The sequence below is a fragment of the Grus americana genome, chromosome 16 (genome assembly GCF_028858705.1).
Source record: "Grus americana isolate bGruAme1 chromosome 16, bGruAme1.mat, whole genome shotgun sequence".
NCBI classification, from domain to species: Eukaryota; Metazoa; Chordata; class Aves; order Gruiformes; family Gruidae; genus Grus; species Grus americana.
In genome coordinates, this window is record NC_072867.1 from 8,700,428 (window position 1) to 8,719,920 (window position 19,493).

At 39.6% G+C, this 19,493-nt stretch overlaps 1 protein-coding gene across 14 annotated transcripts in view; it reads right to left on the reverse strand.

Annotated features, from left to right (window-relative positions):
• The window catches only part of ARVCF (ARVCF delta catenin family member), a 287,124-nt gene that overhangs the window by 64,783 nt on the left and 202,848 nt on the right, over nt 1-19,493 (reverse strand). For all 14 annotated transcript variants that reach the window (XM_054844462.1, XM_054844463.1, XM_054844465.1 and 11 more), the window contains 2 exons: nt 13,034-13,533; nt 4,376-4,559 (listed from right to left, as the gene is read on the reverse strand). In XM_054844462.1, the coding sequence (XP_054700437.1) occupies nt 4,376-4,559; nt 13,034-13,533 (684 nt within the window). The remainder of the gene's footprint in view (nt 1-4,375; nt 4,560-13,033; nt 13,534-19,493) is intronic.

Consider the following 19,493-nt stretch of genomic DNA (forward strand, 5'->3'; position numbering starts at 1 on the left):
AGAAGAAACATTCTCCACATACCTAAAAGAATAAAATACAATGCAAAGACATGAAACTTGTATACCAAATGAAATAAAGGAACATCTGTGCATATTTAGTGATTCTCCTAGAAAATACCTTCCTTACTTCTTCCCCAGTCCTACTTTTCCACAACCAAAAATCCACTTAATTTCAGTAAGTCAATCTTTGCCTCGCTTTTTACTATTCCTTTCCAGATTTCCACCATACCTATTTCTCTCAACAGGTTCAACAGAATATAAGAATACATTTATTTTATAAAATTACACCTAAGATAGCATTTATCACAAGGCTCATGACTGTTTTAAGCAGTAAAATTATTACCAACATTGCAGATCCATTCATCATTTTGGGTCTGTCCCTATAAACAAAACATAGCAATGGAAGAGGAAACATCTTGATCTCAGGACAAGAATGTAGACAAAGTGTCATCACCTGCACTAGTTTCTGAAAACTTCAGTGGTTCTTGGTAAAGATTACGGAAGGAGCATGCCATATATTTCATTACCAGATCATAGTTTGCAAACTGGCTGTGCTGCCAAGTCTTTATTTTGCAAAGGGGAATACAGTATCCCCAAAACATTTGTTTGAAGAGAGTTTTTGGCAACTCAAGTAAGTACAGAGTAGGACAGCACACAGAATGCACTCGTTATGTTCCAGATGGTACCAGGATTCAGAAGATCTCTACAATGGCCACAGTCATAGGAAAAGGCTTGACTTTAGAAGCAGCCCTTAAAATAAACACTGGTCTCCACAGTCAATATAAACCATAACCAGTTGCCTTTTCTTCCTTTGATTCTTACTGGCTATGTACACATTGTCAGTTATCTACAGTAGTTTGGTATGGACATCACTAAGTATCATAGATAATCCCAGAGTTATTTAACTTATGGCAAAAGAGATAGTATTTGAATGGTAGTCTTGATGATAAACTCTGCACAGTTTCTCTGATTTCCAGCTTGTAAATGACCAGGTCCAACACTACTCAGTGCCATGCACAGGGCCCTCTCAAATAGCAGCTCTGACAGATCCATTCCTCAGCAAAAGTCCCTTGGCCATACAAAGATCAACATCAAGCAACACACAGGGATTTTTGTTACTTTAGAAAGCGGGCAGAAGTCAGGGCTATACAAAGCCAGTAAGCTACCTTAGCTTTGGGTTAGAGGCAAAAGGGTGCATGGCTCATGTCGCTTATCTTGCAAAGTTCATTCCTAAGTAAAGCAATGCTGGTGCAGGTACAAATGTCTGCTAAAAGACTGGCCCCAATTACTGACCCCTCTGCTAAAGCATCCTTCCATCCCACATATACCTGCAGCACTATGCTATCTGTGCTGCTAATATCAGACGTTAATCCACCCTTTGGCACAAGCAGTCCAAGTTGACTATTTAAGATGTAATTCACCCTGCCCTACAGGGACCTGGACATACAGCAGCACCAGAACTCCCCAAGCGAGGAGGGAGAGAGAGACTTAAGAATTACACAGGAAAAAAAGGTATTGTAGACAGGATAGGACTGGACAGGAATGGATCGGGATTTTAAGAGGTAAAGTGTTAGTTGGTCGGGTTTTTTTGTTGTTGTTTTTGTTTTTTAAGTTAGTTGTTTTCAACTATTCTGAAGCATTTCAAGGCTCCACACTATCAAAGGAAAGAGCTACATTAAGAACAAAGTAAAGATTAGAAAGCAGTGTTAAAAAAAGCGCAAATAATTAACTGGCAGTTCATGCTGTGAATCACTGAGTTTGAAACAAACTCGCCCACATCTGTTGATAAACTTCAGTAACAGCAAAAATGATACTGAAACAAATGCCATCCGGCATGCATAATGCCTATCTTTTGCTTGGATCTAAACTGCAAGGACATCTGAAACCTCAGAAGCTCAAAGATTCTCTCAGTTGTTTTGGAGGACAACACAGCACACACCTGAGGCTCCCTTTCAAAGGGGACAAAGGAGGCTGGCACACCATCAAGAGGACCAACCCCCCAGTTAAATATCAAATTGGTAAACAGTTTGTAAACTGCAATAAGCTCCATTCACAGAAAATGGAATTTCTAGGACCAGCTACTGTGTCAACATGAGAAGAGTATGGAAAGAGGTTTTTAAACACTGACGTCTGTCAGACAGATGGCTGCAACAATTTATTCCCTGCTGGCGTTAACTATCTTATCTTGCTGGTGCTTTTAAGGATGAGCTGCAGAGGATTTCAACAAACAATGCAAAATTACTTCCAACAGTAGTAATGATAATTACTTTTGATATGTCCATTTTTATCCTTAGATCTGGAAGTGCTCTACAAAAGGTATGTAATATCACTGACACTGTAATGAAGTACGAACAACTGAAAGACAGCTCGTATCTCATCTACTCCTGCATCTTTGTTGCCCTGGGCTCACTTCAGCTCATTGCAAGAAGTAAGGAGACAGTTCTGCCTCCCTCCTATGCAAGATGTTGCTCTCTCCACGGGACAGCAGAGAGACATGGACAAACTACCTTTTTCAGATTACCTTTCCCTGCTAACCTGCCATCATGTCTCTGTTTACCTTAAGCAACTACTTTCAAGCATGAAATCACCTCGCCCCACATCTGACTGAAGCTTCAAATTTTCCGTAAGGAAGCACATAGTCCCACATGACTATGACAGCAGGGACTACGGATGAAAGGACTGAAATACATTTCCTCCCTTCAACAACAGAAGCAGTCACCATTCACTGGCTGCTGTCCCAACGCATTTGAAGTGCATCAGGACTGCTTTTAATTACCAAAATTTCAAATTCTCTAATGTATCTCAGTACTACTATGCTCCACACCCTTCTTCATTAGCCTTAAGAATACAATGTCCAAAGCGGCACAACCTTTTGCACGTGCTGTAAAACCAGTACCTTACTTTAAAATTAAAAAACCCACCCCAACCAACCAAACAACAAACAAAAAAACCAACCCAAAGCTATCCTGGAATGTAGAAGTTCAAGTGGATCAGGACACTGCACATACCAATAAAAAATTATTATGTGGATTGGGTTAGTCTACTAATGATCAATTTATTGTCTACGCTTACTGGAGAGTCTCATATTCATTCAGATAATCCTTTTATCCCCCTGCATGACTAATTTCCTCTTGCAGAACACCATTAGAAAATGAGACACTAGTAAGTAAAAACCTATGATGTCTGGAGCCTCCTTAAAGGACCTTAGTTTCCAGTGGGACTGCAAATAATTTCAGTAATGTGCACTTTCAGAACACTTTTCATTATTTTCTTCATTTGTGAACTTACTCAGGGGAATACTTATTGCAATTTAGAGACCACAAGCCCAAGAAACAGAAATGAACCAACTTCTGAAGATGCATTCATCAGTAGAAATCTGACAGACGTATACTTCAGAGCAACAGAAGGTATGATGCCAAATCTTTATTAGTTTTGTTCAAAGTAATTGACTTCATCATAAAGCTGAAGAATCTAGCAGGGCATCTCCACCATTTTATCTCAAAGAAAAGCAAAACGAAAGACACTACTTAGGGAACACTGGTTCTTCAGGTTTTCAGACTGCATTAGCATTCCTCCTGACCCCAGCTTCCAGCATCTACTGTCCTACTCTCAAGGTGCTCTCAGAAATGCAAATGCAATTTCTAACCAGAAAAGGCTATTTTGCAAGGTTCCTAAATGGTCAGCAGTTCAGGTTCTTAACTAATTTCCCTAGTCCTTGGCCATTCTAGTTTAAAATAGGAGTGTGTCCACAAAAATGTTTGTGGCTAAAACTGGATCCATGTTTTACGCTCAGTGCAATTCCATGAAACTAGTTACCCAAGATCTGCAAAAAACCAAAAAAAAGCCTTTTGATAGGAGAAAGCTTAAAACCAAGAAATTTGTTTGAAAACACACTTTTCAAATAAATAAAACCAGCACCACCAAGGGAAGCTGAGAAGATACTCAAAATTTGTAGAAACAGCCCACTGATCAGAACACAATCAACAAATGAGAAGTGTGATTCTCAGTACGTATGGCACAGTTTGCACTGCAAAAATTTTTTTTTTTTTTTTTTACTTAGCTTGACAGTTAACCTTACCTGGGTCACTCTCCATTGTATTATACACCTACCTATATAGATCCACTCCCCCTAACCTGGATAAATGACCTACTCTTCACATCAACCCCACCGGACAGACCTACATTGACAAGCTCTGCAACAAGAGAGTCCATGGCAGGCAAGTATCTCCAAGCATTGCTATTGTGGCCACTGAAATGGGAATATCTCTACTAAAATTAAAGATATATGATACTTTATTTCAAATCAAAATAATTTTAACAAAATCCTAAACAGGGAATCTGGTGAACAGATTAATACTCCACAGTTCTGCCTTACCGTAAGCAACCAGAAGTGTTCTTGAAGACGGTTGTCCACTCGGCATCACGAGGCTTAGAGTCCTCATTCGGCTCACTCTCCCAACCTGAATGTGGTATAATCACCTCATTGGTAAGTGTCTGCAGACCATGGTTGATGATGACCATCTTCAGGGGCTCATAGGAGGACAAGTTCCACAGGGTGCCTGTGGGAGAAACAGTGATTATTAAATAACAAGAGAATAATAACTATTTTAAATCTCTAGATTAAATAGAATCACTAGAAGGTTAAATCATGAAACTCACTGAAAAGTCAAAACCACTTGATGAGACACCAGACTAGCACATAGCTTAGGGAAAATTCCATAGTCGCGCAACAGAAGCACTTCCAAAAGCATAGAGGCATTTTTATCAAGACATGGATATTGCTGAAGTCATCAAGTCTCACAACAGAGTACATAAATGTGATGTGATATTGGAGATTAATAGAATTTTTCTGCCATGTAACAAAATTTGTATACTTTGAAATCTGGCTGTGTCTCAAAAAGTAAAAATTAATCCAGTGCAGCAGACAAGTATATTGAGCAAGTCTTAAAAACAGGGATGAATTTATGGAGGATCATTGATCTTAAGCTTATCCTCTGCACAAGACAATATTTCATTCAAGACTCCTCTCTATTATTTACTTTCGCATTTTCCTGTCACAGGCAATATCTCTGTTCAAATCGCCCAGTGCCACAAGCATATGATTCCTTGAAGAAGCTGAGAACCATGACTCCTCTTGTCTTTCCATTTTTATCTCAATTATGAGCCAAAGTAGACAGAAGTCAAACATCAAAACAACATAACAGAGTAACAGCCTTACAACTGTAAAAATACCCAGTTTTAGATAAGCTACACAACATCCCAGCAGACCTGTATCACTGTCTTGATACTTACTGCTCATTAGGTTAGGACTAAAACAGGACATTCACTTCAGAGATAATTTCTGCACAGGCCCAGCCTGGTAACATTTAAGAACTATCAGTAACAACATTTAGAGGGAGCCAGATGCACACTTTTGATCTCCAAGGAAAAGTGTGAAGACTAGCAAAATTTCAGAGGGACCGAATGGAAAAGCTATGGTCCCCAGAACACAGAGGAAATCTTTCCTAAATATTAATCTGAGGCTCCATGTGTTACTACAACTGTGAATTTGTGCATATTACAGTGCAAATTGTAGATACTCCCCTCTTAGTATACATGTCTAAAGCAAAACACAAAAGAACAGCAAAGGTGCAACCTTTTGTTTCAGTCCCTTTCTATTACTCCAAGTTTTAAAACCTACAACTTCCAAACTTTAAAAATGACTGGAGAAAGAGTTTAGATCTATTACTTTTATCACACAGTCTAACACACACATGGACTTGCTGGACCCTGCCAGTCAACGGAAAGCATGCAGCAGTGAGGGAGCCCGCAGCCGCGCAAGGCTCATACGTGCCAGAGAACTGCCAGGGCCACCACGTCTACCTCCGAATGCGCGAAGGCAGCTATCTCGTGGGAACAATCCTTCACACTCAGGCTTTCGCTGCTACAGGTTAGAAGTGTCAAATGCCAAACGTCCTATTTTAATATCAGAGTATTACCCATATAGAGTCATGACAGGTACCAGGTCAGGACGGGAATTTTATCTCCATTTGAGTAGTGACTGGCACTTCTACGATAACCTCAAAAGCTGATGATTAGCAGAGCCTCAGAAGTCAAATGCTACAGTGTCTCCTATTCAAAGTGATCTTTACAAAATCCAGGCATCTGTTCAGACTTAGGAGGCCATATTAATTAATAAAGAAACTCTGAGGCAGACAACAGAATGAATACCATAATGCTTCTTTCAGTCTTTTTCCAAAACCATACAAAAATACTGCTTTTTGTTGGGCCTATTTCCTTTGCCACTCATAGACAACACAGTGCATGAGATTTTTATAACCTACTTTTTAAGCTTTCAAACCAGACCTTATAGGTGAAATAGGAATTAATTTTCTCTTCATACCCATTACAATAAATCACCCTTTGTCCTTGCAAAACACCAATACACAGTAAGAAAAAACCCCAAAACCAAGCAGAAGATGCTAATTGGCCCCATTTTATTGTGGAGGAAAGCCTTTACTTTTAGTAACAAAGTGGCTCAAAAATATTCATCATACAAGAAACAACGCAAGTCAATATTTATAATAAACCTATAAAACCTGACATATAAGCTACCCAATTAATTTTAAATACTTCACTAGACAGTCTTTCTTTAGTTATTGTACACCAATTCCTTAAGCATATCAGTCTCATTGATATAAAAATAAAAATTACAATTAAATCCCTAAATGCATTGCTGGCTCGGTACTTCAAAATTCAAATGCAAAATCCGAACATCCAGCACTGAACGAGATGGATAAATCCCAGGAAATTATACAGGATAATTATCTCTGAAGCAAATCTAGATTCAAACTGAGAACAGTCGTGCACAATACTCTGGTTCCGGAGGGTCATGTCAGGGTTCCCTCACAGGAACATAAACGGAGCATTTGGTATTTAGAATGGTCAAAAAATCCCCCACTATTAGGAAAAGATGACATCCACTGGGGAATCTAGTACAGCGTTCATAAGGATCCTGCACTTCTGTTCTTTTGAAACTGCAAAATATTGCAACTGGAAACAATGGGGAGATTTAAAAACATCTGTATGCAGAAGAGCTAAGTTTTAAAGTCTGACAACCCTTCATATGTAAGAGCTCTTTCCTTAAATGCACATACTACTCTTGCACCTGAAATGACATTCTGCCTTTTCCTCTTGCCTGGAGGAGTGACATAATCTGTTATCTCTATAGTGAAACTACAAGGGCAAATTTCACTTCTGCCAAAAATACCTATACAATTTCCAAGAGCTCTAACATTACGAGATTGTACAAAAGTTTCCCAGTGCTCAAACTTTTTGCTTAAGACTTAGAGATTTGTGTCTAGATATCAACACCTTCGTCCCCAATGTATAAAATAAAATCATCTCCAAACTCCCTCTTCTCCTATATTGTCATTAAGTTAAACAGAACGCCTTTCCTCCATCCTCCTTGAAGAAAAAAAACAAGAGTTTACAAGCTTTTCAATTGCTCATCTGCCTCCCATCTCCCAAATGTTTCATAGAAAACACCAACAAACTGTGAAGAATAAAAGACAGTCTTACTATTAAAAAAAAAAGCAAGCACAAAGCTCTTCAAATTATTCAAAAATGTCAAACCACTTAAATGTATAGTAGTATTCTTGACAGCCGCAGGAGGAAAACCAAAAGAACCCCTCTGTTGAACAGCATTCAGTAAAGGAAAATGCACAGCACTTAACAGAAAGGTAGCCCAAGATAAAAAGAGATGAGGGAATCTTGTGGTTCCAAAGGCAGAGAAAAAGAATATTCAGATTTGAGGCTGACTTCATCGGGAAAATATTCCACAAGAAGGGATGCAGAACATAAACAGTGACAATATACTTTTCTTATTCAAAATCACAAAACAAAGAGGTCTAAATCCCAGCATCCTTTCAGCTCTCGAGAAAACAAATTCCATGGAAAAGACACTGACAGTAGCAGACACAGAACCTTAAAAAAACCCCAAAAAACAAATTCAGATCAGATTGTAGATTTGAGCAGTAGTGCGAGAAAATCTGAATAAAAACAGATTAAAAAAAATTAAAATCCCTCTAAATTTGACATCCATCTTTAAAAATCATTCCCTGCCTCTATTAGCATAACACAGTAACGATCTAACAAGCTGGAAATGCTGTTTTTAAAACTCTAAGTTTAATCAATTCAAATGAATAGCACTCAAGAGAAATCAAGTCACTAACACAGCAGCATAAGGGAAATCAAGTTATCTAAATTTTCCATGCACTTTCCCTACAAGTATTGGCCTTTGTGACCACATTGCATGAATTTTAGGACTAGAGAAAGAAGAACTATTGCTTTACAGAAGATTATCACAATCATTATTAATATTTTATTCATAAATACTATTTGTAATATAGTTATATATTTCTAACTACAACCATTACCTCTACTCTTTCAGCATGTTAAGCAGGGACAATAGCTACAAGTTCTTATTTCAAAAGTACTGAGTATCGTAAAAATATATTAAAAATTACCATAGGCTACAAACATAGCTATACAATTTGTGTAATATTAACAGTGATTAGGGCCACAGCCATAATTTCCTACATCTCCGCCTCCTTGGAGCTGTGAAAAGATTTCTAAAGAAACTGTGGCAGAATACATACATGCTATTATCTTCTGAAATCCAAGGGAAATCTTTTCCTGCTGTGCTTGCTTACTTGCAAAAATCCAGTGTCACCAAGAAGTTAGACAAAGAAGCTGTTTAATTCTATTTCTGTGGTCCATACTAAATCACTTAGCTTTTGGGAAAATAAAGTTCTCTGCATTACGTTCACCAAGGACTTGCTGCACATCGGCCCTGTACGTGACAGACTTGTTTGTATCAGTCTAAGTGCTGAAGACTGGAGCTGTGCTTCAAGTTAAGTAGTGGTCAAGTTTGGAATCTCAACATGAACTACTGTGTCACATAAAATACACCATGAGAAGAGACCTCCTTCTGACAAGATTTCTAATAGAAAATGGAAGGAGTAAGCTCATCTGTAATTAGAAAGTTCAAGACAGCATGGTACTTCAAAGAGAAGTTAGTGCCTGATCAGCTGACAGGATCTCAGCATATATAAATCCCAGAAGGTGTGAATTCTGAGAAAGTTGATCAATCTGCAAGTTTCTATTATAGTATTAGATCAAAATATTTCCTCTGCAAGAGCATTTTGAAGGTCAATCATTTTTCAATTAAAGCCAGTCTGGCAACATACAGCATCATGGAAATCACGTTCTGCACCACTTAAAAATCAGTGCAATGTTGTTAAACAACAAAATTACTTTTGATGTTCTCACAAAGAACAAAATTATTCATTAAAGCTACCAACTTTTGATTGCTTTTCAAAGAATGTAATAGAATTTTGGTCTTGCATATCTGATGGGAACATTTGTTCCACAAAACTCCCTTATCACTCAAGATAAAACTTTTCAACTTTCCCAATCAGAACAGATTTAATTCCTTATCAGCTTAATCCTCATTTCTCTCAGTTTCTCAAGAAAATGATCCACTGAAAGATCAGTAGTACAGTTCCAAGACTAGAAAGGGATACAAGAGAGGATTTCTGGAATATTTCTCATCACAACTCTACTCATGATTTACTTACGGTCACTCTGGCAATTAAATCAAGCTTTTCTTGGTGCAGTAGATGGGAGATATTCTGTAACTCCACACTTTAAAAAGAAAAGTGAGATCTGTGGTATTTTATGATTGTATCCTGAGTTTTGAAGATATTTTTACGTGCCTTGCGTATCTGTCTTACCTTGAAGGACATCGTGTTTTAGCACCATTTGCAGATACATCAAGAGTGCCTGGTAAAACAGACATGGCAGTAACCCAGAAAAGGTTTTCAAATTCTGCTAAAACCAGTGCTATCTGAAAGAAAAAAAATCTACAGACTTGCTTAATCTGGCAGTAATGTTGTATCGGTATACTCAGCCTGCTTCCAAAATTGCATGTCAATGCATTTGTCTAACTTGTGTTCTCCAAAACACATATTCTGGGAAGTAGTCACGTGAACACACTTTCTGACACGTCAAGTCTCACTCATTCAGCACTGAGCATCACACATCCGATTCCTCCCTCATGCTCCCCTGCCACTGCATCTACCTCTTATGCAGTTTTAACATATCGGTGTGGCTTTCTTCCCACTCCATTAACCCACTGACCAGACCCAGCTGGCTGGCCTGATTCATACTGCTCTGGACAGCTGTGGCTGCTGCATCAGATCACCAAGTTAATGAGAGGCCGTGGAGCTGTTCTAAAGCTAAGGGCTGACTCCCAAATTAGATGAGAATGATGCTTTCTTTTGCCAGAAAATACCCACTCCAGCTGCAAATAATGGATCCTATTGTATGCTCCTACGTACCTCCTGTCCTGCAGGCAGGCAGGGTCCCACACCCAGCAAAGCAAAACTTCAAGACTGGAAGTGCTTTCAAATTCGGACATCTAAAATATTTAAATGTCTTTAAATTATTTAAATCTTTCTGGAAAGCAGGATTATTTTATCATCCATCCACATCTGGGATGACCAGCTGATGATTATTAGTCAGCTTTCAAAAAGCAGTCAGTATTGAATTAAACCACAGAGGAGTCAATGTATCATACCAAACTTGAATTTGCAGCCTGTTAAAAGAAATAAACAGGCAAACGCTGTATGCTGTTGTCTGTCTGTGGTGGTTGTTTTTTTTTTGTTTTTTTTTTTTTTGGCGTTGCTGCAGAAGTCCTCAGAGATTTCACTCCAGACAGAATGAAAAACTTTCATGGCAAAGGTAGACTTTGGTTTATCCCTAGGGAAAAGTACCCAGATAGGAAGTCAAGATTTCTACCACGAGAACATCAGAATTGTGATCTGAATTTTTGAGGCTGCAAAACACAGTCCTTTTGTAGCAGCCCCAGCTGAATGCTCCCTTTGCACTTCAAGTTGGCTCTTGTTTCTCTCTGCTGACTTTTGGAGCTCATTTTTCAAGTGGACAATTCCACATTATCAGCCGAGGCTTTGAACACTGACTGCAAGCACACCAGCATCAGTCACAGAGGCATTGCTGGAATACTCTTCTCTTCTCTATTGATGCTTGGATGTCTCACACCGGATCTGGTGATATCATTTTAGAAGTGGAATGAAATTATTCCTGGTTAGGTGGAGATTAAATGCACATCATCTGTTGCTGGACATCTGTTTAGGTTAATGCCCTCAGTATTCCTGGTGTTTCTCAGTAAAGGGAAATAAAGAGCTTTAAATAGCAAAAACCAAAGTGGAATAAAAATACTATATTTAATTAGCAGGAGCTACTGTCAAATAAAATGCATTTGAACTGTAAAACTAATTAATCAACTGGAAGTCAAAGCAATCGCCATTTAGAGTAAAAAGGGAAAATACCCAGTTTGTTTTTGCCATCTCAGAAGTGACTGATCACCACTTAGCATTATAATGATATTCCTTCAGAGTAAATTATAGACCAGCTTCTCCTTTCTTGAATGTAAATAAATAAATTTATTCCTTCTCAGCACTCCAGAAATGAGTTTTGAGTAAACTAGAACAGCAGATAAACAGATACTCTTTATTTAAAAAATAATAATAAATTTAAGTCAGCCATCGTACTAAATGAGTACAACAAATAGCATATAAACACTACCTCCAGAGTTTCCATGTTAAGAGACAAAGCACAGAACGGAATCAAAGCACAACCAACACATACTACTCAGAGCACCTCTGACAAAACAGACAGCTCTCCTTTACCAGTGCACTGGAAAAAGACTGGAAAAATATCCCTGCTAGTTTCTACACTGTATATTTAGATCTAGTTTGCAAAATATCCTACAATGGCTGGGGAAGAACAGTTGGAACACCCAAGGCCACTCTTCATCCCAGAGAATTATGATTACCAGTAAAAACTTGGAGAACCTACTATAATTTTTTTAAGTGATTATAGAATTATGATGTTTACTTCTAACGGCTTAATCCGTATTTGCAACAGGGTCTGCCTGGAGAATCCAGCACTGATAAGGTAGCTAAACAGTTTCAGCCCTGGACCCATTTTTGCACTCACAAAACTTTCTGAAAAATTCTGCTCTGGCACTGAAATTCATTGCAACTGCCTTGATCTTCACCCGAACATCCCCTGCTGCTTCTGAGAAGAGAAAGGGAAATCCATTTCACTCCTCATGAGTTATGGGAGACTGAAGAACAATATATTTCTCCTCAGTTTAAGAGCTGACATACTTTTCCACCCTTTTCCACTTAATAGCTGAACTTTGAAACTTGGCATATACTTTATTCCTCTTTTTGGAAGATGTCCAAGACTAAGTTCAAATAAAAAAACAGGTTGAATAATGGAGTTAAGTGATTAAAAACTCCCTGCAAAGTGTGCACGAACTCAGTAACTTCAAAATTTAATTCTCCCTTTTCCAGTGATTGCAACAAGCAAACTCCATGTCCAGAGCATGTGAACAGCAGACTCTATGCTCCTTAAAATCTGAGTTTTCCAGCCCAGAAGTGCTGCAACTTTATATACAGCCTCAGAGTCGCCAGTATCAGGGGCTAGAAGTGTTCCTGAGGAGACTGCCTGTTCTATCAACATGAAGGAGTGGGGACATGGCAGCAGGATTGTTTTATAAGAGATTAACAAGGAAAGTTTTAGATTAGCATATCTTACCTCATGATTATAACACACTGAGGGCAAGTGCAATACAAATTACCTGTCAATGAAGATGCTATAACTCATTTAGGCTTCAGTAACTCAGCCACATGCAGTTGCATGCTACATCCAAGAAGCATCATCCATCTCTCAGCAGCCAGGGAAACCCGAGTGTGTTACATACACAGATGATCTCAATTTCCTCCTGAAGGGCATGTTTGCCTTAGGCTTTCTCACACCACAGACATGGTGCGGCTAAAGAAACAGCTGCAGCCAGTGATCTAAATTCTCCTTCAATGCTCTAATCTCCAGAAATTCTTGTTCCTGAAGCTGAAAAAACTCCTCTAAAGAATAATTCAGTAAAGAAACTACAGACACTGACCTGTAATTAGCTCTCTGACTTCCATGTCATTTGTTTTTCGCAATAGTCTGATCAATGCAGGGATCCCATCACAGTTCTTTATAGCCACCTTGTTTTCATTATCCTTCCCATAGGAGATGTTTCTGAGAGCCCCACAGGCTTTACGATGGACCTCCGGCTTTGGATGATCAAGTAGGCCCACCAAGATAGGTATTCCTTTAAGGTGCCTCACATCCTTTTTGATTTTATCATTCTCATAGCACAAATGCTGCAAGTAGGCTGCGGCGTTGGACTTGACTGGATCAATAGGGTGGCTGAGCATGGCGATTACTTCAGGGAGGTCAGGGTCCCTCCACCTGGGGTCTTTACGAATGCTGTCAATAGAGGGGGAACGCTTCCCCAGACGGTCAATGCTAGCCATGCTTCCTCTCTCTGGCTGTGCCAATGGTGCTGCGTAGCCACCATGAAGGTAAGGGATCCTCTCTTCAACCATCTCTGTCTCGATAGGGTCATCGTAGCCCCTGTAAGAAGCAACAGTTCCAAGAGAAAGAAAGGGGGGGGGGGAAACAAAACAAAACAAAACACCACATTTAAACACTCTGTACCTCTGACTCAGCATGGAGATTTCAGCTATGAGCAAACCTTTTAATATCACAAACATCATTAGAGGCAGCATATTTACACTTTCTAATAATTTATTTGTAGTAACTTGAAAATCAACCATAGCTGAGTACTCAGCAGTGATGGGACTACAGCACAGTATTTGGCTAGCAATAACATGATGACAGGAACTGCAAGTCATCAAACAGATTGCTTTCATTTTGGTCACTTAGCAAAACAATTATGATAGAGTTGGATTACATTTAGTAGGAAACGTTGAGCTTCATTAATGCTGCTACTTCTATTACAAACCAAAACTTTAATTCAAGGCATTTGAGGCCTGGGCAGAGACCACAGACACTTTTCAGCAAGTCTGAGAAGTTCCACTACATTTCCATGTTGATGCTCACAGGAGTATACCGACCTCATCAATATGCATAACAATGTCAAAGATGATGGAAAACCTAAGTCCTGAATCCAAGCATGCAATAAAGGTCTATCTTACACAGAGTCATTCTGAATGCAGGTAAGAGGCTGATCGTCAAGAGATCTGGGTCCAACTTTTAACACCAGAATAATTTGCTGGATATCCAAAACAAGTCGAGAATTCTAAGCTTTCCTCCCCAGATCAGCAACTAACCTGGATGTCAGACACTCTTAAGATCATTTACAGCTTTAGAATGAACAACATCCATCTTGTGCCATAATTCACTGTAACTGAAGTAAGGTCAGTCACAACCAGCTAGAACACCTATTTACATATTGTGCTCTCAGTTTGCACAAAGGACAAAGTTGCAATCAATAGACTTGAAAATATTCTAACACAGTACATTCTCACACTACAAATGCCCATATTAAAAAAAAAAAATTTAAAACATCAGTATTTGACAAATACTTCTTTTTCTTTAACCACCACCACTGCAACTATAACCTCTAACCTTCAGAAAAAATATTTCCCCCCAACAAATCACTTCCTACAACTAGCTACTAAAGCCAGAACATTTCTACGAGAGATTTGCAAAGGAAGGCATTTACAACTTCACAATTTGTTTTTGAGATTCACTGATATACTTCATCCTTTATTCAAAGTGACACCTTTCACTCTCTCAGGCTGTACCCCAAAGGCTCACACCAGCTGGCTAACCTGGCTGAGAAGGATGAAGAGCTGAGGTGACCCACTGGGGAGCTGAATCAAAGTTCCAATTAATCCCACTGTTTAAACCTCAAGTCTAGAAGATTTTTCTTCTTCATCCTTCGTTCCCTCTCATACTATTCTGTTGTGGTTTAACTGCAGCCGGCAGCTAAGCACCACCAGCTGCTCACTCACTCTCCCCTGGTGGGATGGGGGAGAGAATCAGAAGGGTAAAAGTGAGAAAACTCGTGGGTTGAGACAAAGACAGTTTAACATGTAAAGCAAAAGCTGTGTGTGCAAGCAAAGCAAGACAAGGAATTCATTCCCCACTTCCCATCGGCACACAGGTGTTCAGCCATCCCCAGGAAAGCAGGGCTCCATCACGCATAACCCTTACTTGGGAAGACAAATGCCATCACTCTGAACATCTCCTGCTTCCTCCTCTTTCCCCCAGTTCTATGTGCTGAGCATGATGTCATATAGTATGGAATATCCCTTTGGTCAGCTGGGGTCAGCTGTCCCAGCTGTATCCCCTCCCAACCCCTTGTGCACCCCCTGCTACTCACTGGTGGGGTGGGGTGAGAAGCAGAAAAGGCCTTGGCTCTGTGTACGCACTGCTCAGCAGGAACGAAAATGTCTCTGTTATCAACGCTGTTTTCAGCACAAATCCAAAACACAGCCCCGTACCAGCTACTATGAAGAAAATTAACTCTATCCCAGCCAAAACCAGCACATACACTTAACAGATGTTAACATAAACTGATTTCTTATATATTTTTATTTATTTAAACAGCAGCACCTTTTTGCCTTACTGTTTTTTTCCTGGACAGATTAGCTACTATCTCAATATTGTCACTACCTTAGTCAAGCAAGTAGTTTTAATTGCTACAAAATGATTCTTAAAAACTTTCATTTTAAGCACTGACTGATGCTACTGAACAATCTCTGATGTCATGCTGCAGGAAATATAGACCATTAGAACTCAGAAAGAAAATGGAACTTGCTGTTATCCTAAAGGGACTGCTAATTAAACTAGACTCTGGGGAGAAGAGCAACTGGAGGCAGAAACTGAACTTAGTCTTGTACAATTAATGCTTTTAATGTTAAAAGCACCTCCACTGACTTTAAGTTGCTTTAATTGCTGCTCTAAACCATAAAATGAATGAAAGGATAAAAATGGGCCAGTATCCAAAACTCAGAATGGATCTGAAGGAATTCTTTTATCGATGTAGTTATTTATGTATGTATAATTCAGTACTTGCTCTACACAGTAATTTACAATGTCTGGACAGCCCTTTTATTTTCTATTACAGAACAAAGCTGTTTCCATCATTCCAAAAATAAAGTAACAACATTGAAAAGATTTACTTTTGTGCATATACACAGGGCAGAAGTAATAGCAAAACCCCTTAAGTACTCCTCAAACAAAACTCTAGTTTTATATATGCAAATTTGGGACAACCAGCATTAAAACTATAACAGAAACTCATTTCTCAAACTCATCCTCATGTTAAATTCTTATTGACTGCATAAAAGAAAAGTAGCAGAAGATTAATAATTGCCCTTTGCATAGCTGTTGCTTGCTTGACTTGGTAACTCACAATTCAGCATGTCTCAGTCCTATGAGCTGCCCACAAGATAACCGTACGCCACCTCAATTACACCTGCACAATTAAGTTTCTCTCTCCTCATCCATACAAATACACAAAGATAATTGTCTTGGGATACAGTTTGTTCACATTATTTCCACAAAGCCTTCCAAACAGAACCACATAGATGGGCCCATCTTCCTCATGCTCTATCCTCTCCCCCATGCCACACAAAGCTCCTTGGTTTCATTACATTTGCCCAAAATAAACCTTCAGAGTTAGGACGTTAAATTGCAACACTGTCATGACAAGAGAGCACGCCACGTAACTCTCATATCAACAATACTAACTTTTTTTAAATTGTCAATCACTAGTTATTAAATATGAATGTGAATACCTGAAGTAAAGAATCAGTCATTAAAACAGAAAAAAGATCACATCCCAACTTGCTACTTGTTCTAACACAGTTTTTAAAAAAGAGGTTTTTTCTTCCATTGTTCTGATACAAAGCTACTCATACACCAAAGACAGCCAATAGGCTTTGATGATCCTTGCCTTTGATGATCCCTCTCTGATGAAATCCCCAAGGACACCGAACTGGGGTAAAACAGGATATGGGAAGATGCGGAGTGTTTCATGCTGCAGGGAAGAGGTTGCATTCCTGAGTGCCGTGGGTATGGCGAGCTGCAGATGGTTTAGGAGGAATCACACAGGTGGTGGTGAGGAGGGCAACACTGCTTAGAACCCACCAGCTACTGCTCCACAGTGAAGTGGTGACCACAGCACATACTGCTGGCCCCAACCCCCACAGCAGAAGCAAAGCCCCCTCAAGTAAAGAGACCCTGAACCACAAAGACATTGGTGAGTGACTTCTAACAACAGTTGGCATTTTCATATGGTCCCATTCTTACATGAACCATTCACTTATAACTGTGTTCCTGCCAATCTCAACCTGATTCTCCTGGACCATTTCCTTAGTGAAAAAACAGGATTGCACATCTAACACGACCATTGTAGTACACAAAGACAGCTACTTTGAAACAAGACAGTGTGTCTCAAGTATTTGTAGAGAAAGGATGAACCCAAGAAACACTATTGCTGAAATAAGCCCACGCTGGTCAGACAGATCCAACGTACCACTGTAAGATGAAACAGTGTCAAGAGCCACTGGTTAATGCACCAGTAAAAAAACCCAATGACTTTACCTGGCAGCAAAGATAACATCTGGACACTTGACCCTTCAAGACCCTGAATAATTATCTAGAAACTCTGAGATCCTGGTGTGATCTTCAGAGCTGTACAAGAAAGCTTAGTGAAGGCAAGTATCACACCAATTCAGATTCACATGACTAAATACAATGATCAAGTCTGGAGAAGGTAAAAAAAAAAAAAAAAAAAAGAAGAAACAACCCAAAACAACCCATACTGTAATTGGAGGAAAAGAATCCTGAAATATTTTACAAGGGAAGCTCTAAATATCATCTCTGCCATTGCTTCACAGCATCAAAGGGAAGCAGTTTCCCAAAATAACTGATCAGACAGCACAATGCAGAACTACCCCAAAGTCTTTGACTGCCTTGGCACACTCTCGGTGTGAGCGAGGATGGTCTGGCCCAGGTATGTCCCATCTCCCCTCCTTTAACGGGGGGCTTGGGGCCAAGAGAAGTGCAGACAAGGTAAAGAGCGAAGAAGTCAAAAGCAAGTATCTATTAGGGAGTTAAAACACGCTCAGTTTCTGAAGACAAATGAGTAAAGTCAGCAACACTTGTACAGAGAGAGAGAAAAGAAATTATCTGAGTCAGACCGGGGAGGGGGGCAAATGTGATTTTTCACTTTCACACCAGCAGAGCAGCTACGTTGGAAAAGCAAGCCACTTGACACAGGAGGAGGACTAATGAGAGCTTCAGCAGATACAGTCATCTGTGCTCAGGAGGCCAAGAGCTCTTTACTCTCGGGACTGAAGAGATCTGGTAGTATGCCAGAGCTGCTGACTACAAGCAGCTTGCCTTCCATCTGTTTGTAGCAAGGCAGCTGAGTTTTTAGGATGCCGTGGGTCTCACTGATCACCTGTCTCAGGGAATTGATCAAAACACGTTCTAGCATAGATAAAATCTGGGAGAGAGCTTGTGGATTTATCATCTTCCTTGTGGCTTCAACATAGGGACATTTGAGTAAACAGGTGAAGGATTTACACATTTAATCCTCAACAATTTATACAAGTGTTACATTCATCAGAGTTTGCAGCTGGTGTCTGCTTAGGATAAAAGACCAGAAAGGCTTGGGATTTCAGTAGGGAACTTCGTGCCAACCACTGAAGAGGAAATCTAACTACTTTGCAGTATGAGGTCCTACTTCTGCCAGCCTCTGTTCCCTGATAGGAGGGTACACAAGAGCATTCAAAACTGGACTGAATCCTCTGCTGAGACATGTCTGAGTTATGGTTAAAACACCAGAATCCCCTTGACTGGAACCACCTAAAAGCTGCTAACGGATAAGCTGACTTAGGTTGCTGCCTGCCACGTAAAACTCAGCCATACGTGGGTCTTCTGCTACCAGAAGATCAACAAACTAACTTACTCTAAGAGCCAAAAAATAACCCCAATCTTTTCCAAACTGACTGCATTTTTTTCTTCACCCTGTTCTGCCCAGGCATGTCCATACACTCCTGCCACCACCTAGACAACATCCCCATGCTCCATACATCTGGGTATTACACTTACGCTTGGTCATTAAACCAAAGAGGCCAACCTACAGTGATGGATATCTCCCCAGCCTTAAGGATGCCTCCATGGGTGCTGCCATGAGACCACACTTGAAATGGGTGAAGTTAGGCCAGAAGTGCTGATGGAAAGTTTATCTACAAATAAAAGTCTTTATATTCTAGATTGAAAAAAAGACACCAGAAGTAGAACATGACTAACACGTATGTGATACCAATATTCTTGCACTGTCTATACATAACAGAAGCAAGAGAGATCTAGTGTTACTGTTACTTAATCGAAAATCTGGCTCATTTCTTGGTAATAATAATTTGGACCATGAAGTGACCACCAAATATAGTCTCAGTGTCTTAGATCGGGCTTCTGCCATAGAAAATTTAACAGCAGAAAACTGTTTTGTTGTTGATTTAGTCAACGTTAAAAATTCCTACCTGGCAAAA